We start from the raw sequence: 19,035 nt of genomic DNA on the forward strand, positions 1-19,035 counted from the left end.
CCGTCCCTTCTCCCAAGTCAACGCCCCCCTCCCTACCCCACCACCTCTTAATCCTACGGACCCAACAGGGTCGGCGGCTCCATGTCGCCCGGACCGACTTAGAGGAGCGTGGAGGAGGTGGCCGCCTGACCGCCTCCCTCTGTCTTTCGTCCCGCACTCACCAGGAGCACCGAGCCGCGCACTACTTCCGACACGCTCTGCCGCAGCTCGGCCGCCGTGCCCGGCTTACTCAGCGCCCGGGTGAACTTCCGAGTCTCCGCCGAGGCGGGGACCAGCGATAGCTGCGACATCCTTGCGGCAGCCGCCGCTGCGCCTGCTCCCGCGGTCTGGTCCAACCGAGCCACCGCCAGGTGCGCCCTCGGCGCCCCGCCTGAGGATCCCAGCGCCGCCGCCCGCCTGCTCCCCCCGCCGCGCGCCGCGCTTCCCGGCGGCGCAGCCCGGGCCGCGCTCTCCGTGCGGTGTCACGCTCCGAGGCGATCCCCACAGCGTCCGCGACCCCCAGCGTTCGGAGCAGTGCCCGGACTCGCTAAGGGCGACCGTGCGTGTGGCGGCGGCGGTGGCGGCCGCGACTCCCCCATGCCACCAGCCTCCCTCCGCGGCCGCTCTCCGGGCCGCCTCCTCGGGGCGGGGTGTCCGGCGCAGCGCGGGGCGGGGCGGGGCGGGGCGGGCGGAGGAGGGGCCGGCGCGGCGGGACAGTGGGCCCGGTAGAGCCGCCCCGCAGGCGCGCAGCGGCGCGGGAGGTAGGTGGTGTTGACTCGGACGGCGTGCTGTTCGGGCCCCCCAGCTGGGCAGGCAGGGACTACAAGGGGCGCCTCCGCTGTCGTCCGATGCTCCCCGGGCCGCATGCCCGACGACCCGAGGCGAGGACCGCGCACGCCGGCGACAGGGCGCAGAGCTGGGACTGGAGCGGGACCAAGTCCCCGGAACCGGCGCCTGTACACGAGGACCCTGAGGTACCTGTCCGTGAAACCCCCAGCGCCTTGGGGACCCCCCCGGTCACCGTCAGGGTGAGGGTTCGGGGGCACCACGCCCCCCTGTGCACCCAGGTCCTTTGAGGGGACAGAGATTTCCGTAAGGTGGCCTTTTTGCAGCACCGAGAGAACACAGGGCTGTTCGGAAGCCGGGACCGTGCGGAGCTGCAGGGAGGGCGCCTGCCCGGGACCCGGCGCGGAGCTCCGCACGCACCCGTGACGGCGCTCCTCGACCCAAATCCACCATTCCATCCCCAGAGGCGTTGCGCGAACGGTGGGAAGCCCTGCGACCCGAAAGGGGCATCCCGAGAATGAGAGACGTTGCAAGCCGTAACACGCAGAACCTGGCCGGCAAGGACTACCTGCTGCGTCACCTTGGACGGGATCAAAACTTCTGAGCCTCGCCTATCTCATTTATACACCTATCTCATCTATAAACTGCGGACAATAATCTGCAAGAGGCTGAAATGACACGGTATGCCTGTGTGCCGCCCCTCAGCGGCCGGGCCGGACCGCAAGCCGCAGGGCCAGGAAAACCCAGAAGCGACGGCCTGCGAGCCAATGTTATTCAGGAGCTGGCGGCTGTTTGCGACAGCCGCCACTTGGAGGAACTTCCTCACACAGCCTTTACCGCTTTATCATCCCTAAGGGGACCGCACCGCTTTTTCTCCTACCCACCCCACCCTTTTTTTTTTTTTTTTTTTTTTTTTTTGGAGTAAATCCTGAGTAGCCTAATCTTGACCCGGCTAAGGAGAGGGGTCCAGGGGAGGGAGAATTTGCGCAGGGCCCTTGGCGCATGCTCAGTGGTTTGGGTTTGGGCGGATTCCCGGGACGGGTTGCCCCTCATCTTAAGAGCGGCTCCGCTGATTGGCCAGTCTGCGCAGGCCACTCCCGTTTCCTGATGACGGACAGCTTCTTACCTGCAGGGTCCGCCTCCGCAGCGCGCGCAGTGGCCTAGATTTGGCCTTGCGAGGTATCCTGGCCGGTCTGCTCCCCAATTACCCAGAGGCGTTGTAGCCCCCCTCACTGCGGGGAAATCGGCCGCCCTTTGTGTTCCACCCTGCCAGAAGGTAAAGCACCAGCCTAAAGCGGAATCTCAAAGTGGTAGGGAAAACTACCAATCTAATGCAGAAAGCAAAACACCACCGTTCAGGACTTAATGAACAAGTATGGCAGATAATAAGACTGGATGCTAGACATGCAGTAGACATGCAGTAGGCACTCAATATATGCTTGATGGATTGGATTGTTTACCTAGCAGATTGGAACTCAGGAAGTAACACTGAGTGATTGTGACAGATTGGAGATAAACAAAACAAGTAATGTGTAGTTGACAATCACACACTAAACCGTTTCCTCTGCGAAATAAGGGAATAGCCTAGACATCTCCCAGACCTCTTCTGTTCCAAGAGTAGTCTGGGTGACCCAAGCAGGTGAGGTACAGGCCAGCCTCACCCTGCCTTTCAAGGGGACCTTGTACTGTTTTATATGACCATTCACATCCTGCATTTACCCGTCTTAGCTACATTGTGCTATGTCAGCTCAGTTCTTACCTGAACTGTTAGATGCTAGTTGGAGAATCCTAAATTAAGATTTCCCTTTGAGCTTCTGATTCCTGAAGAAGTCCCAAACAACACAAAATTTAACCTGCTATGTTACAGTGGATCTTCAAACAGTATCTACTTCCATATAGAAGAGAAACTGGTTATATATATTTTTTTTTAATTAAAAAAAAACGCAAGGTTGTGGGGTTTTATTTCTTTTTTTTTTTAATTATTTTATTTTTTTAAGGAATAGATGAACGAAGAAAAGAGCACATATATTTGGGAAGTGAAGAATTCCACAAACCTAATTTCATCCATGTCTCTACCAGCTCTAAATTCTATGCTTGCTTGCTGACTCATTACACCTAGAATTGGCAGATTTTCATTTAAGAAGCAGAGAATGATGTGTAAAGTGCCAACAGTGGTCACTGACAGTGTCTAACCAAGTGCTAGTCTGACAGAGAAGGCATAGAAATGTGAACTAAGCCCAGGAAGACCAATTTTCCCAGCAACCCAGAGCTGAGCCCCTTCTTCCTGGTAAAGTGTGTTGTTAACACATGGGACAGTCTCATGTTTACATTTCAACGGAAACTTCGTCCTTACTGTTATGAGTTGAATTGTGTCCCCCTTCTCCCCCTCCCAAAAAAAGACATACTGAAGTTCTAATCTTGTTACCTATGGGTACGACCTTATTTGCAAATAAGATCTTCATACATGTCAAGTTAACATGAGGTCATACTGGACCAATATGACTAGTGTCCATATGAAAAGAGACAGAGACACGGACAACAAAGGCAGATATTGAAATGATGCATCTATAACCCAAGGAATACGAAGGATTGCTGGCGACCACCAGAAGCTGGATGAGACAAAGAAGGATTCCTCCCTTGAACCTTTGGAGAGAGCATGGCCCTGCTGACACCTTGATTTTGGACTTCTAGCCTCCAGAACTCAGAATAAATTCTGTTGTTCTAAGCCACTCAGTTTGTGGTCCTCTATTACAGTAGTCCTTGGAAACACTTACCAAAGATCATTTTTTTAAATCACCACCAAAGTGTGCCTAGAACTGTGAGAGAGACAGTCACACCTTTAGAGAAGAAGGAGCATCAGCTCATAGCAAAGGCATGACATGGAAGAGGGATCATGCTGGTTAAGCCATGGTAGAAGATACATCCATCCACCTTAGCTTAAGGAGTAACATTGTCTTGGTTTTCCCAAAACTATAGGAAGAAAGTTTTGTGGGTTTTTTTTTTTTCATTGAGAATAATACTAATAGGTAGTGGAAATGAAATATAATTGCCTGTTTTGAAAATTTGCATATAAATGATTTACTATATCCAAATATTTATAATTCATGCTTTAATAACCTCTTACTGCATCATTTCCTTGCTAGGTTTGCTTTAGGATTTATATGTCTTAATGGGACAGAATTAGTTTAAAATCTTTTCCAAGTATATGTTGAAAGAGTATATCTGTTTTTAGCATAAATGAAAAGTAACCTTTAAAGAGTAGTCAGACCTGTGGATTGTAGTGTCCGAGGAAGTGCAGAGGGGGCTTTCATTCTTTATTTTATCCTTGAATTGATCGTATTTTTTTTTTAAAAGTATCTATTACTTTTGTACTTTATATTTTTCCTGTGAAAGTTGAACCTTTTATTAAAAATATAAACTTGTATACAAAGCATTAGTAGAGATCAAATTTATGATAAAATTCTGGTTTCTTACAATCTAGTGGTAAATAGACTTTTGGGGGTTTTGTGGTAAAATATACATAATGCATTGTTTACTATTTTCACTATTTTTAGTGTACAATTCAGTGGCATTAAGTACATTCGCATTGTTGTGCAACCAGAACTTTTCATCTTCCCAACTGAAACTCTATACCCATTAATAATAACTCCCCCTTCCCCCAGTCCCTGGCAACCACCATTCTATTTTCTGTCTCCATGAAGTTGACTACTCTGGGTACCTCATATGGTGGAATCATAGAATATTAGTCCTTTTGTGTCTAGCTGATTTTACTTAGCTTGTGTCGGAATTTCCTCCTTTTTTAAGGCTGAACAATGTTCCATTATATATATGTAATATACATATTTATAAAATATATTTTGTTTATCAATTCATCCATCAATAGACACTTGGGTTGTTTCCCCTTTTGGCTATTGAATAATGCTGTTATGAACATTGGTATGTAAATATTTGTTCAGGTCTCTCTTTTCAATTGTTTTGGGCATATACCCAAAAGTGGAGTTGCTGGAGCATATGGTAATTGTATATTTAATTTTTTGAGGAAACATTATACTATACCTCATTTTATAAGTGTTCTTATAATGCTTATTTTCTAAAAATATTGGTTGATTAATTTTTAAAAACAAGCTCTTTTAAATTTTACCAACATAAATAGAAGACACAACCTTTACTTCAAAGAAGAGCATCTGGGGGGAAAGATATACAATTAATTTAACACATAAGTTTACAGACACCACCTAGGCTTGATGGCACTGAAAGAATATAATCCCCTCTTTTACTTCTATTTTATTCAGGAGAGTTTCCTAGAGAATATGAAATAAGAGATCTTCAAGAGATCGAGACTAAGGCTTCTCGAACTTTATTAGGCATATAAATCCCCTGTGGATCTTGTTAAAATGCAGGTTCTGATTCAGAATGCCAGGTGCAGTGCCCAAAATTCTACAATTATAACAAGCTCCCCAGTGATGTCGAACTCCTCACTGATGCAGACGGTGCTGATCCACATTTTGTGAATAGTAAGCATTTAGACTTCCATTACCAGCAGTATGGCAAACTGCAGACCCTCAAATGTGCTCCAGCCAACCTTTAAAATTTAAGGGGAAAGAAGACCAAACACCCAGTGGGAAAATGGACAAAACTCATGACCAAATAATTCACAGAAAAGATATAAAATGACTAGTAAACACTGTCCTGGAAACACAATGCTTTATATTTGGGATTGATTTAAGCCCCACAAATTAAGAATTACTGGTTTTTGTTTGATATGGTCAATATTTGTTTAGTTATGTTCATGTATTTATTAGTTTATTTGTTCACCATTCTTTCTTCCATCTGAGATCTTTCATTTGTAAACTCGATAGTAAACTCAATGATAGCTCTGCTACCTACTGTAGTTTTTCTTTATAAAATTCTAAACTCACAAATTTTTCCCTCATTATGCTGTATCATAAGGACACGGAAGAAGTAAGTTACTGAGCCTTCAGTGTCTTAACCGAACATCCTATCCTAACGTGTTCTCCTCTTTGCAAAACTGCAGGCGTTATTAACTAGCACCTTCATCACTTGTCTTGACTTCTGCCATCCAACAAGCAGGGAAAAAAATCCAGCTGCATCAACAGCCCTTCTGAATAAATAAAAATTTATCATTAAAGTGAAGGAATAGTTAAGCTGCAATATACAAACAAAATGTAAGGAATTGTTAGTAAAAGGGTTCTATTATTATAAAGATTTTTTTTTTAAGTAAGTGATCTGGGGTTAGAGAAAGGGGCAACCATGTGAGATTTCTTGGTTCAGATTTTTTCCTTTTATCCTATATTGACTCTTCACTCTTTTCTCGGTCATTGAAATATCGCTTAGATAATTTAGAATGATGTCATTTTCTAACATCAAAAAAATTAAAAATTCTATTATCTTTCATGTATAGAATGTTCTTAAAATGATATTTAGATAGCATTAGGAAATAACTATCTCTATAGAACATTAAATTTATCCTCTTTTGTTAATTGACATAAATTTATTCAGTCAACAAATATTTATTGAGCTTCCATTATGTACTAGATAAAATTCTAAGTGCTGAAGATATATCATATGAAGATCTGATTTTTAAAAGATCAAAATTCCCTATATTCTAGTGCAGAAGACAATCAATCAATATGAAGTCAAACAAGCAAAATGTAGAGAATTTTGATAGAGGTAAATGGCAAAATAAAAAAAGCAAGGAAGGGACTATGATGTATTGTGGTTGAGGGCAGGTTGAAATGTAAGTATTGTGGCTAGGGAAGGTCTCAATGGAAAAGGAACTATTGAATAAAGACATGAAGGCAATGAAAGGGTGAGCCATATGGTGTCTAGGAGAAGAACATCCCTAGCAAAGGGAATAGAAGTACAAAGGCTTAGTCAGGATCCAATGCCAGTGTGGCTGGAGTGCAATGAAGAAATATGCAGAAAGAGGATGTGAAGCTAGAGCCATGAGGCCTAGAGTGAGAACAGATTAGGTGGTACTTTGTAGGCCACTGTAAAGACTTTAGGCTTCAACTCTGAGTCAGATGGGAAGCCACCTGAGGGTTTCGAGTGTTATCATTAGATGTAAATTAGTCTAGTTTCCTCTTCCTAGGCACACTGGAAGACAGCACTTCTCAGCCTAGTGGGGTGCTATGACTGCATTCTAGTCAATGGAAGTAGATCAAAGTGATGTATGCCACTTCCAAGCCTAGCCATAAACTCCCTGTGTGATCTTTTACACTCTCTTTCCTCTCCTGCAGGAAACTACATGTTGAACATGGAGGCATTCAAAACGCAGGGAACCTGGATCCTTAAGTCATTGCTTAGATGAGAGCTCCTCAGGATTGCTTCCTGTCCAGGAGTATCTATATTGGACTGTGTGTGATCAAGAAAAAAAACTTTGATTGTGTTAAACCACTCAAGTTTTGGAGTTGTGAGGTACAGCTATGTTGACTGGGCTTGGGGAAGGAAAATGAAGGCAGGAAAATCATGTAGATGGCAACAATCTAACCAAGAGATAATTGTGACTATGTCTATTAATTTATTCATAAAAATAACATTTCACACTTCTGAAAAGCTACTCAAAGTCTAGTGGAGAAGACAGCTCCATAAATATAGCTGTGATCCATGGATAAGGAAAGTGAGAATTACAAAGGAGCGACTAACTATATATGGGTCACAGAAAAGACGAAGTGGATGCTTACTCTGAATGCTGCATTGTGACCAGTGTCTAAAACTAGAGGACCAATAGGTTTGCATGATATTTATAAAACATCAACACAAGGTCTGTCCCATAATAAATAGATGATAATTATTAGCTATTAAAAATTATAAAGTGTTTTCAGATACTGTTATCAGAGTTGTTTACTATGCACACTGAGAGGGTCTGGATGGCAAGATGCAATACTTACCCCAAGGCTAAGGACATATTTTCATCAACCAACTTCTCTCTTTTTCTCTTTGAATTAGCCACATTTTTTAACTCTTAACCACTTGTCACCAGCAGTTTTGTTCTTATTTTCGAACATTGTTCATATTCTACAAAGATCGATGACACCAAAAGAACAAATGGTGTTTGTTCATTTCATTTTTTGCTTTGTAAGTGTAATCCAGAATACTATTAATACTCTTTGTAGCATGCGATATTATAAAACTTAAGCTTGTTGTGTCATTGAATATCAACAACCTGTTATTATTGCTATACTAGATATAATCAAATAATGATCATATATAATAACAGTGAATACATAATCATATAGCTTGGTTTAAAATTGCTGTTGTTGAAACCATTCTGACCTTATCAAATGAATTTCCACAATATTCTTGCAAGATAAGTAAGTAAAATTTCATGTCACAGATGAAGCGTTTAAACACAAATAACAAGGTGTTCCTGGTAACTTAGTGTCTCTCTGAACAGGTTAAAATGGATCTTGTGTGTCAAGGCTGTATCTGAGAAAGTAACTAGAGCTTTCTCCTAGATTACTTCCATTGTAGGTAAAGCTTTTCAATGAGCCAATATAGCAGAAATTAGGCAGGAATTCCACATGATTTTAAAATGTCCACCTGAAATGACTGTTTGAAATGGGACCCAAAAGCCAGTTTCCTTTGGGAAAGATTTATTTAGCAAAATTTATGCAATTTTTCTAGAAAAATATGGTAATAACAATAAAAAGATAGAGTTTAAACAGATAGGGGATATCTTCAACAACAAGAGAAGTAATAATCAGGGGGAAAAACTGAGCTTAGAAAAAGTTATGCCTCTTAAAAATATACCACTTCTCATAGCAGAAAAATGTTGATCTCTAAATGTCTTTTTCCAGGCTTGAGATCCAGAAGAATGTTGGCCAGAATAAATGGAGGAGCAGGCCAAAGAGAATCTGTGGTTAGCACAAAGAGGCCTGGTATGGCATCTCCTACACTGTACCCTGGAGGAACCTTAAGGGAAAATCCCTTTTCTATTTGGGAAAAAGCTCAAGTGTATAAAAGGGCAATGATTCTGTTTAGGACTGGCTACATAATTTACCATAATCTATATAATCTCTTCAGGGCTAGCCACATAATTTTCAGAGCCCAGTAGAAAATGAAAATGTGGGCCTCTTGTTCAAAAGAATTTCAAGAGCCCAGGAGCCCTTCTAAGCACAGTCCTGGAGGCCCTCTTCTGAATCAGCCATTAACCTTTAGATGATTCCAAGATGATAGAGAAGCACTCAGAGTTACAAGGTAATGTGGCTATTTATCAGCCAGTAAAGACATGGTTCAGTGTTTTAGCAACAGGTCTTGCAGTACCAGCTATATCAGCTTTAACATAAGCCAGACGTAGAACATCACCATTGGGTATATATGGAAATGATCCTTACGGACTGACCTTAAAGTTTTCTGACAGACAGATGGTGGAATGAACTAGTATGCAGAATAGATCCTCTTGTCCAGTGGGAATAGAAATATATGTATATGTACATATAAACTCTAAAAAATAATAATAAACCCACAGAGCTAGGATCTGTGATGTTGCCCAAGAGCAAGTTTGAATAAACTGTTACCAAGAACTTTGAGAGAAGGGGAGAAACCAATGCTATACAGAAGCACTGAGCAGTAATACTGAAAGGCCTTACGAAGCTATATTCTAACCATGACTATGGAAGTGGCCATGAAGAGAAGAACTGATTCACTGATGCTGTGTAAATGTTTGCCCAGCAAAATCAAATCCCAGCCATGTCTTAGAAATATATTAAGGGCTTCACAACCATGAAGATGACTACTACCATCCAAAAAAAACCCCAGAAAATAACAAGTGTTAGCAAGGATATGGAGAAATTGGAACCCTTGTGCACTGTTGGCGAGAGTGGTGCAGCTGCTGTGGAAAACAGTATGGTGGGTCCTTGAAAAATTAAAAATATAACTACTATATGATCCAGCAATTCTACATCTGGGTATATATCCAACAGAATTGAAAGCAGGGTTTCAAAGAGGTGTTTGTACACCCATGCTCATAGCACTATTATTCACAATAGTCAAGAAGTGGAAACAACTCGTGTCCAATGATAGAAAAATGAATAAACAGGATGTATTATATACACACAATGGAATATTATTCAGCCTTAAAAAGGAAGGAAATTCTGATACACGCAACAAAATGGATGAATTTGGAGGGCATTACGTTAAGTGAAATAAGCCAGTCACTAAAAGACAAATACTGTATAATTCCTGTTTATGAGATATGTAGAGTAGACATAGAGACAGAAAGTAAAATTGTGTTGCCAGAAGCTGGTTGGAGGAAGGAATGGGGAGTTAGTGTTTAATAAGTACGGAGTTTCAGTTTGGAATGATGAAGTTTTGGAGATGGATGGTAGTGATGATTATACAACAATGTGAATTTACTTACTGTCATTGAACTGTACATTTAAAAATGGTTAAGATAGTAAGTTTTATGTTATGTGTATTTTGCCAAAATTAAATATATATATATGTGTGTATATATATATTATATATGTGTGTGTGTGTGTGTGTGTGTAACTAATAGAACTTCAAGAGGCCCTCTTTTAGAAAAAGAATATAAAATTATAAATATCGAATTTGGTACAAAAGTGGATATTTAAAATAGGAAAATCACACAAGTTACAATTTACTTAAAACTACTAAATACCACAAATACAACAAAATACAGAAAAAAAAAACAAGTGTTTCTAATTAATTAACTTCCTCACACAATACTCTAAAATGCTTTCTCCTACAATTTTTTTCTGCATATACTCTGGTAGTCTCTGGAAGTCAGTGATTTTGTAATATTTTTAATAGCAAGAACAGAAAGAAAATTCAATCTTTCCTTAAGCATCCCTAATTGAAATTTTTTATTATTGATAACTTAGAACAGTTTCTTTTAACTTTGCAATTAGTTGTTAGTATGTCTTGTAACTTTCTTGAATTTTATCTAATTTGAAAGAAGTAATAAGTTTATACGAGCTGTTATATTTCAGTGTATTTTAAGGTTTTTTAGGTGTGTCAATGTCTTCAAATGGACAATATTCAATAGCTGGTTTGTCATCAAAGTCCTCATTGTATTAGAGTATTAACAGTTCTATGTACTCTTTATCAGTGTCAGTATTTCATGTTTAATTCGTAAGGATTTAAAATTCTTTTCCAATGAGTTTGTATAATTCACAATTCTTCATCGGATTTTTAGACAATCCAAATACCATTTATTTCTCCTGATAGAATATCCCTTCTTCATAGTGAATGATAGGTTTTAGCATAATCTGAAAGTTTTGTTCTTTTTTCCTTCTTAATGTCATAAAATTTGTATTACTCTTCTTAACTGTTTTGTTTCATATTCCATTAATTTGTATCTGAATTTTTTCTCAATTCTTTAATATATAAATTTAAAGAATGTAAAATAAGCTACCTTTATGTATAAGTAGTTTATAGCTTCTCATGGTGTTTCTATTGAAATCTTCTAAAACATCTTCCTAAATTGCAGTTAATATGATATGTTACTAACTCAACTTTTCCTTTAGTAAATTCCAAAACTGTCCATAAAGGAAATTGAGATGGAAAGACACAGTGGCTTAATGGACTGCAGGTAAAATATCCTACTTCCACAAATTTTGTAAAAACGTTAAGATCATATGAACACACACTTCTAGGTCCCCACCCAAGGCCTTGGGAAAGGCAGTGCACAGAGGGGCCCTGAAGCTTAAGCAAACCAGCTACTGCCACCAGCCGCAAGGGAGCTGCACCCAAGAAGTAATGTCCAGGAAACAAAGTCAGCAGCTTGCTAATTGTTGTGCCGTACTTTAATTTTGTTTTGTTTCATGACCGCCTTCTGTCAAATTTCTCCTACTATAATTGGGTGTAATGAAGAATTCTTTGTTTCTTCCTATCCTCTCCACCCCTTCCTCTTCTTGGCTGCCTTTCTGCTCCTCTTGCATTCTGGGAGATTATGCTCCGGAGCCCTGCGGTTGCTGACAAATTTCATTAGCCTGATGGAAATGTTTCTCCATCTCAGGCTCTCCTTTGGCTGCTGCCAAATTTCTCTCATCCTCACAGAGTGCAGTCTCAGCTCAGGTCCACTGACCTGGAGCTGCTGTGGCCAATGTTGCCCGTGTGAGTGTGTCAGTGGGTGGCAGTCAGTGGAAATCCAACCATGGACCCACCCACTTTAGTTCACACAAAGAAATAATACATTTTAACCAATAAAAATAATAATACAACTTTGAATGCTCCCAATTTGATCTCTATTCTTAGACCATGCTTTGCCTTCCACATGTTTTTGATATCACATGAGTGAACTGAAGATTTAGGAACATGAGACTTTAAAATGAAGCAACATCCAAACGGTCAGGTGCACTACTAACACCTACTAATTACAGTTTTTAGCATATGTAAAATAGAATTACACTCTCAATGCCAGGAAGTAATAGTTTCAAAAAGCAGGCTGCTCACATAACTCTACTGTAAGCTTCGAGATTGAGTCTGTTGAGTCGAGGCCCTGAGCAGTTTCTGTATGAACACACTGCTTTTGCTAATGTCAACTAACTCTAGAAAGTAATAGAATAGTAGCCATTAGCGTATGAGTGTGTATTTTACATAACTGTCTTAAGATAGACAAGGTAGTCAAAAGACTACAAGACCAGGAAGCACTATGTAATTTGGGGGAAGAATTCCTGAGTCACATTGTCTTCAACTGTAAAAATTAGAAGATTGCTAAGGTCCCTCCAGCTCTAATATTTGACTTCTATATTTTGTTCTATTAATGCCCCCAGTGTTCATCTTTTATCTCTTCATCTTTCTTTCTTTTCTCCCCTCTGCATATAGTTCTAGCCTCTCTCTTTCTGCTTTTACATACCACAGTAGAAAAACATTTAAAGGCCAAGTTCCATCAGGTCTAGACGTAGCTCAAGAAAAGCCCTTGGAGTAGCAATGGGGAATTCCAGCCCATGGTCATAATCCTAGGATCAATTTTTCCAGAATCTTCAGGCAATAATTGTTCAGTCTTCGCTGTAGTCTAAACCAGGGATCCCCAAACATTTTTTTCTAAAGAACTAGAAAGTAAGTATTTTGGGCTCTATGGGCCGTACAGTTTCTGTTGCAACTCTGTCATCATATTGCTAAAGCAGCCATAGATAATATGTGAATTAATGAACATGACTCTATTCCAATAAACTTTATTCATACACATAGAAATTAGAATTTTATGTAATTTTTATGTAATTTTGAAAATTCTTTATATATTCTGGATATAAATCCTTCATTGGATTGTTCCAAGTCTATAGTTTGTCTTTGCATTCTCTTAGGAGTGCCTTTCACAGAATTTTGGTAAAGTCTAATCTACTAGTTTTTTCTCTAATCAGTTATGTTTTTGATTTCATGGAAAAGGACTCTTTACCTAACTCCAAATCACAAAGATTTGTTCCCCTCTCAGATTTTCAAAGTTCTGTGTTTTACATTTAGATCTATAATCCATTTTGAATTAATTTTGTATAAGTTGGAGATTTAGGCTAAGGTTTGTCTTTGTTTTTTGCATATAGATGACCAATTGTCCCAATACCACTTGCTAAAATGACTACCTTTTCTCCATTGATTTGCCTTTGCACCTTTGTTGAAAATCAAATGACCATATCTGTGTGAGTCTGTTTATAGGCTTTCTTTTTTCTTCCATTGTTCTTTCTGTATGTGATTTTTCCAATGTCAGTTCCATTTTCAGTATCTTTGCAATGCTATTTGAATCTGTTCTGTGTGTGCACCCCCCAGAGGCCAATCTGGGACCCAGGTAGTGTCTACCCCATAGTTCAATTCTCAGACTTTACAACATGCTGCTGTTTAGCGTCAGATCCGTACAGCTCAGAGATGAGCCCAGGAGTTCATGAACTCTCCTGAGGTATTTCCTTTCTGCCATGTCCCCGGTATTTTCTCGTTTCCTGTGGTTCCCTTTTTTGGTTCTCCGTCTAGAAAGCTGGGGTATTAGTTATCCCAGTCAGCAGCACTTCTCAGAACAGTGCCCAAGTTTAGGACCAAAAGGTGAGAGGATAGACGGGAAAAAAAAGCCTTGGGAGTTTGTTCCCTTCCTTGGGATCACAGCTCCTCTGATGGCAAAAAAAGTCTCTCCTTCCCAGAGTTTTAGATACCTGCAAACTCCTACTGCTGCTGCTCAGGCTGGGGCTGCCTAGGGGCTAGGGCTCAAGAAAATGGAGAAAAGGAGAAAAATAGAAAAAGAGAGCTCTCTTTTCCAGTCACTCCAGCCAGAACTAGAGAGCTTTTCCAGGAGCTCTTTGTGTCCACGACTGGGGCCCACTTCCGGGTTTCAGACGATGAGATATGGGGATACTAGAGGGGGCAAAAACAGGAAACGCACTTCTGGTTCAATGGTAGTACAAATTCTGATCTTCTTTCCCAATCCGTCTGCTTCCATTTTCTCTTCAAAGTCTTCAAATAACTACTCCATGCAGATTCCATGGCTGCATTCAGTGAGACGGACAGGGTAGAACGTGCTTTCTCCATCTTACCTAGGTCTAGAATTCCTAATATATACTGAATTTTCCAAGAGTATACCTAACATGTAAAATCAGGAGGTACTTGTATTTGATTTTGTTTAGAACTATATAAAAATAAATATGTTTCTCATCTTCTGAAGTCAGCAAAAGCAACAGCACTACCCACGGGTTGGCATTTGGGTTGGCCAGCACAATACACGTGAATTTGTAGTTTTGTACTCTCCAGTAATTCCACAGGCATATACATTCTTTTTTCTGCCTATTAATTTATGCTTTGCCTGAGGCATTAAAATATTGAAATACATATTATTTTATTATTAGCTTTTATTGTTCTTTGTATTATAGATAGGGCATCATAGTGATATTTTTGAAATGATGTGCTTTGCTAGAATTAAAGGGGCCTTTAAATCTTTTGACATTCCTCTTACCTAGAGGTACTTTGGGGCTGGCCAGACATCTTTCTGTGTGTAATTTCAGATACTCTCCATGTGTTCTTTGAGCAGGGTGGTCTCAGGGTAGTTAGACTTCTTACATGGCAGCTCAGGGCTCTACAGATTTTCCCAGAGCCCCAGAGCTGCAAGAATTCTTATGACCTAGAATTGGAAGTCCCCAAAGGCCACATTCTATTGATCAAGCAAATCACAAAGGGCCCGCCTGGGTTCAGAGGAGACCAAAGCAGGAGCTACTCAGAAAGGGCTGGTGCCAGGAATGGTTTGTAGATAAGATAACAACCTGGAGGGCCAAGGCCCCTCAGACTCCAATTAATGAATAAACTGCTTAGCACTGAGTCTGGAATTCATAAAACAAATAGAGAGGAAAGTCCTTTTCATTGGGTGAATTTGTAATGTACATGGTATATTTCTTGTCCTTGAACAGAGCTACCAAAGATGTCCTTTGAATGCCTGTATGCACAGAGCAAATTTATATTTACTCAATATCACAGTGACAAATATGTGGGTGATAAAGTAAATAAGTCTCTGCCCTTCAAGGCTACAGTGTTGTTGTAAAAACAGGTATACAAATATTTATCAATCGGTTTGCAAAAATAAAGAGGTTTGCTGAAGAGCTGTAACGAATTCAGAAGAGAGAATTATCTATTTTCATCTCTAAACACCTATCTGCTGTTTCAACCCTGGCTTCTTAGAATCACCTGGGGAAATTTTTAAAAATAATAATCCCTCCTCAGATTATATTTTAATTGGAGGTGGGACCCAGACATCAGTATTTACAAAGAGTTCTCCATGTGATTCTAATGGGAAGCCAGAGTTGTGACCAGTGCCTGGTGTCTCCCCTCTTTCCTGATGATCAGACTCCCCTTGGTTCCTTTGTGAACAGTATTGCTTTCCTTAGGAGACAGGGATTCATTCAGCTTGTCTGAGTGAGATCAAAATTTGTATTTCCAACAACTGCCCAGGTGAATCATGTCACCAGGGAAATTTGGTTAACACTACTGTGTTCCAATTCCTTCCCAGTACTTAATACAAATTCCACCCTGAATCTAAACTCTATCTTAACTACAGAGGCTACCACCACCTCAACACTCTTGGTGAAATCCTAACTCTGAAGCCAGCCCTAAACTGAATCCTAACTTAATGATTTATGTCAATCGTCACCCTATTGCCTATTTCAAATTTTAACTCCCCAACTCATTCACTAACGCCTGTGAGGAAAAGGCCCCATTTTAAACCCTATTCCCATATTCCCATTCTTTTCTCCACCTTTATCATAATCAGCTTGTTTAACCGTAAATAGAAGTCATTTGATACTTTAGCTTTAGTGACAGACAGACCTCTGCTTGAATCCCAGTTACACTTTCAGGAAATTGTTAAATCTCTCTAAGACTCACCTTTCCTAATTTATAAAATGGGGATAATACACGCCTTATAGGATTGTTTGGAAGAATTAAGAAAGTAATGTCTGGGAGACATTTGGGGTTAATAAATACAATTAACATTCTTCCAACCTCTATTATGATTCTGTCCCAGGCCTCAATCCCAGAAATGTCAATCTAAACTCCTGTTTTAGATAATCTAAATAAAATGTATTCAGTGGTGTTGTGAAGGTCAAAGAAAAATATTACCTTATTCAAAAAGAATGAGAAAAACTATGAGACAATGGTTTGCTGAGATGTCTGATCTTTTTCTCTTCTACCTATCAATGACAATTCAGAAAGCAAGTTTAAAAAATTTGGATCTATTTATTTTGGAAATTTTTACTATACGCACTAAAGGCATATTAGCAACAGATGTTTCATATGTTTTCTTTTTTGACCTCATTTGTAAATCTACCACAGTTCACTCTGTTTGTTTTTTGAAATTGCTTTTTCTTTTAAATGGTAATTACCTTTTTTCTGGGTTTTAGATTTCATTATAAATCTATATTTTTCTACTCTAGGAGAAGCAAAATCATGTATAGGAGTAATTCCAGCTTTGATAGTTTCAATATTCTAGAAAATAGAGAATGACAAATGACCTTTTTTTTTTTTTTTTTTTACTACAACTCCCTTCAGTGTATTCCTCACCATGCATAGGCTCTCTTCTAGAAGTAGGACATAACCTAGTTCTATGTTAGTTATCAAGAAGGATCAAAAGAAAAGAAAAAATATTTTTAGCCTAACTTTAAAAATAGTTCCTTTTAAGGTAGAATGGAAATTAATGGAAATGGAATTCCCAGTGAAAATGGGAAAAGAAGAGAAAGATTACTTATAAAAGAAATACATTCACATTACATACGCATACAGTCATATTCAGGATCAATGTTAAGGTAAAGAAAGTTTATCTATCTATCTATCTATCCTTAAACTTGGAGAATATGTGTGTATATAAATTCTCTAGGTTTAAGTTTTTAAACTATATTGTTAATGGAAGCTATGATTGGAAATTCATTACTGAGATATTTAACATTATTAGAAATTCTAATAAAATGAATAAGAGTTAGGAACAACCTCATGCGAGTGGGAAAAAAAGGTTATTATTCTCTTAAGGAGAAAGCCCCATTTCTTCTGACTCCTTTTTGGTTGGACAAAAATAATAATCCTATCCTTCCCTCTGACTTTTTTTTTTGTGTGTAGAATTTTCATTCTTGTTCTTTTTCTGTCTTTGGTGTGGCTTGTTCTTTCTCTTTGGTGTGGGTACCTGCTATAATAAGGATACATCATTTTTAATTTCATAGAAATCCATAAACATGCAATTAAAATGAAATAAAAAATGTTTAGCTCAAAAGACATAAGCTCTTTTAGTCAAACTTTCCAATTACTTTCAATAACTTCTAGGTTAATCTAATATCTCCTGAGTGGTTCTATAAAGCAAAGTGAACAATGAAAGTATTGTTTCAGTTTTAAAAGAAGCAGTGTTTCAAATCCTAATTAGGATGTAAGAGTATCATTTATATAAATTTGCCAATGTGACCACAGGTAGACTTACCAGTATGTGTGCATCATTGTTATTCATTCTTAAATCTTAAGCTTCAGTTTCAGATAACATAAAATGAATTAAAACTCTTCTTGATCCATATGGCAGGTTCACAGGGTAGCAAAATATGCTTCTTTGAATGAGAGATAATCTGAATAAATGTTGAGTACATTTAAAATTCTGTAAGAGGATGAGCATTCAATGGGGAGAAATCTCTGCGATGGGTTTATAATGACAGACCAAAGGAAAAGGAGAAAGACATTGTTGTTTGAGATGGCACCTTGAATTGTGAGCCTGAAATGGCAAGTAGATTAAGGATGAGGGGCTTGGCAGTAAAGCATGACAGACCCAACATGTGTCCATGACAGAGCTGCTTTCCCAGGAAATACCTGTAGTAAAACAGTCTAACTGAAACCAGGGGAGGAGATATTAGCCACAACATGTTTGTCATAACCTTCCTAATACTTCACAAAGCACAAACATCCACCCAAATGGGAGGTTTTATTAGTTGCCATGGGCCAGGCACTATGTTGACAAAATACTTTCTTGGGACTGATTAAGGAATTCCAAAAGGCAGCATCAGGACAAAGAAAAGTTTGAGAGACGTAAATTTCAGTCGAACCCAGACAAAAATATCCTAAAAACTGGAGTGCTTCACTGTAAGCTTCATTATCTTGGAAAGTCACCCCCACCTGCCCCAGCACCCAGACATCTCCCCTTAATGATTTCTGACTTTGAACAGGCTCAGCCCTCACTCCTCTCATAACCAAAACAAACTACAGCTCAGCTGGATCTTAGTTACTCCCCACTGCAAACAGGTGGGCTAGGCCAGTCTTGGCATCCCTTGCAATGGCATAAGTAACTGGTGTTAAACAGTGCCAGATCTAGTGTAAGCACTGCAGTTCAGGCCTTGCATCTTCCATGCCCGTCGTCAGCCTGCTCTGCTGGACCTTTTGCCTGACTCCCTGACACTTATGTTTTCAACTAGCTTTCCCCAGAGGAGGAAGAGAAGCCGGACGCCCTGCCCAGCTCGTCTGCTTCCTTCCAACCCCTTTGCCTAAGTATTGATGCTGTGTTAAGTTTTCTCCCCAAGGGAACATCCATATACTTCAGCCAGATGGCTGCAGGAAGGCTGGTATTTCCATATCATTCCTGACAATTTCATCATTTGGGCTACTGGTGACTAGTCATGGCCTGATGTTGTTCTTCTCACTGCTCATCTTCATGCCGATTTGACTCAGGTTTTACACATTTCCTCAGACTTGTCACCTCCATTGCTGTAGTACTTTTCCCCTGTTCACTTATACCCCTCTCCACCTTGGACACTACTGGGTTCAAGAAATAAGTGTTCTGTTCTCTCCTTCAGTCAAAAG

The 19,035-nt window shown here is 39.9% G+C and overlaps 1 protein-coding gene and 1 long non-coding RNA gene across 9 annotated transcripts in view; one reads left to right on the plus strand and one right to left on the minus strand.

The window, feature by feature from the left end:
* The window catches only part of DOCK9 (dedicator of cytokinesis 9), a 240,087-nt gene extending 239,456 nt beyond the window's left edge, over positions 1 to 631 (minus strand). For 4 of the 7 annotated variants that reach the window (XM_039849147.1, XM_039849153.1, XM_039849152.1 and 1 more), the window contains exon 1: positions 162 to 290. In XM_039849147.1, the coding sequence (XP_039705081.1) occupies positions 162 to 290 (129 nt within the window). Of the gene's footprint in view, positions 1 to 161 lie in introns of all 7 variants that reach the window. The other 3 variants (XM_039849151.1, XM_039849144.1, XM_039849146.1) reach the window with 3 other exon arrangements.
* A 1,023-nt stretch (positions 632 to 1,654) lies between these two features.
* LOC120591563 (uncharacterized) lies at positions 1,655 to 7,941 on the plus strand. Of its 2 annotated transcripts, none has more exons than XR_005649915.1 (2): positions 1,655 to 2,041; positions 7,026 to 7,941. It is a non-coding gene; the product is annotated as an uncharacterized LOC120591563 (long non-coding RNA). The 2 variants fall into 2 exon arrangements; XR_005649916.1 differs by lacking the exon at positions 1,655 to 2,041 and adding an exon at positions 4,727 to 5,279.
* The last annotated feature ends 11,094 nt before the right edge of the window (positions 7,942 to 19,035 follow it).

This window comes from Pteropus medius, unplaced genomic scaffold (assembly GCF_902729225.1).
Source record: "Pteropus medius unplaced genomic scaffold, Ma_sr-lr_union100, whole genome shotgun sequence".
In the NCBI taxonomy this organism is placed as follows: domain Eukaryota; kingdom Metazoa; phylum Chordata; class Mammalia; order Chiroptera; family Pteropodidae; genus Pteropus; species Pteropus medius.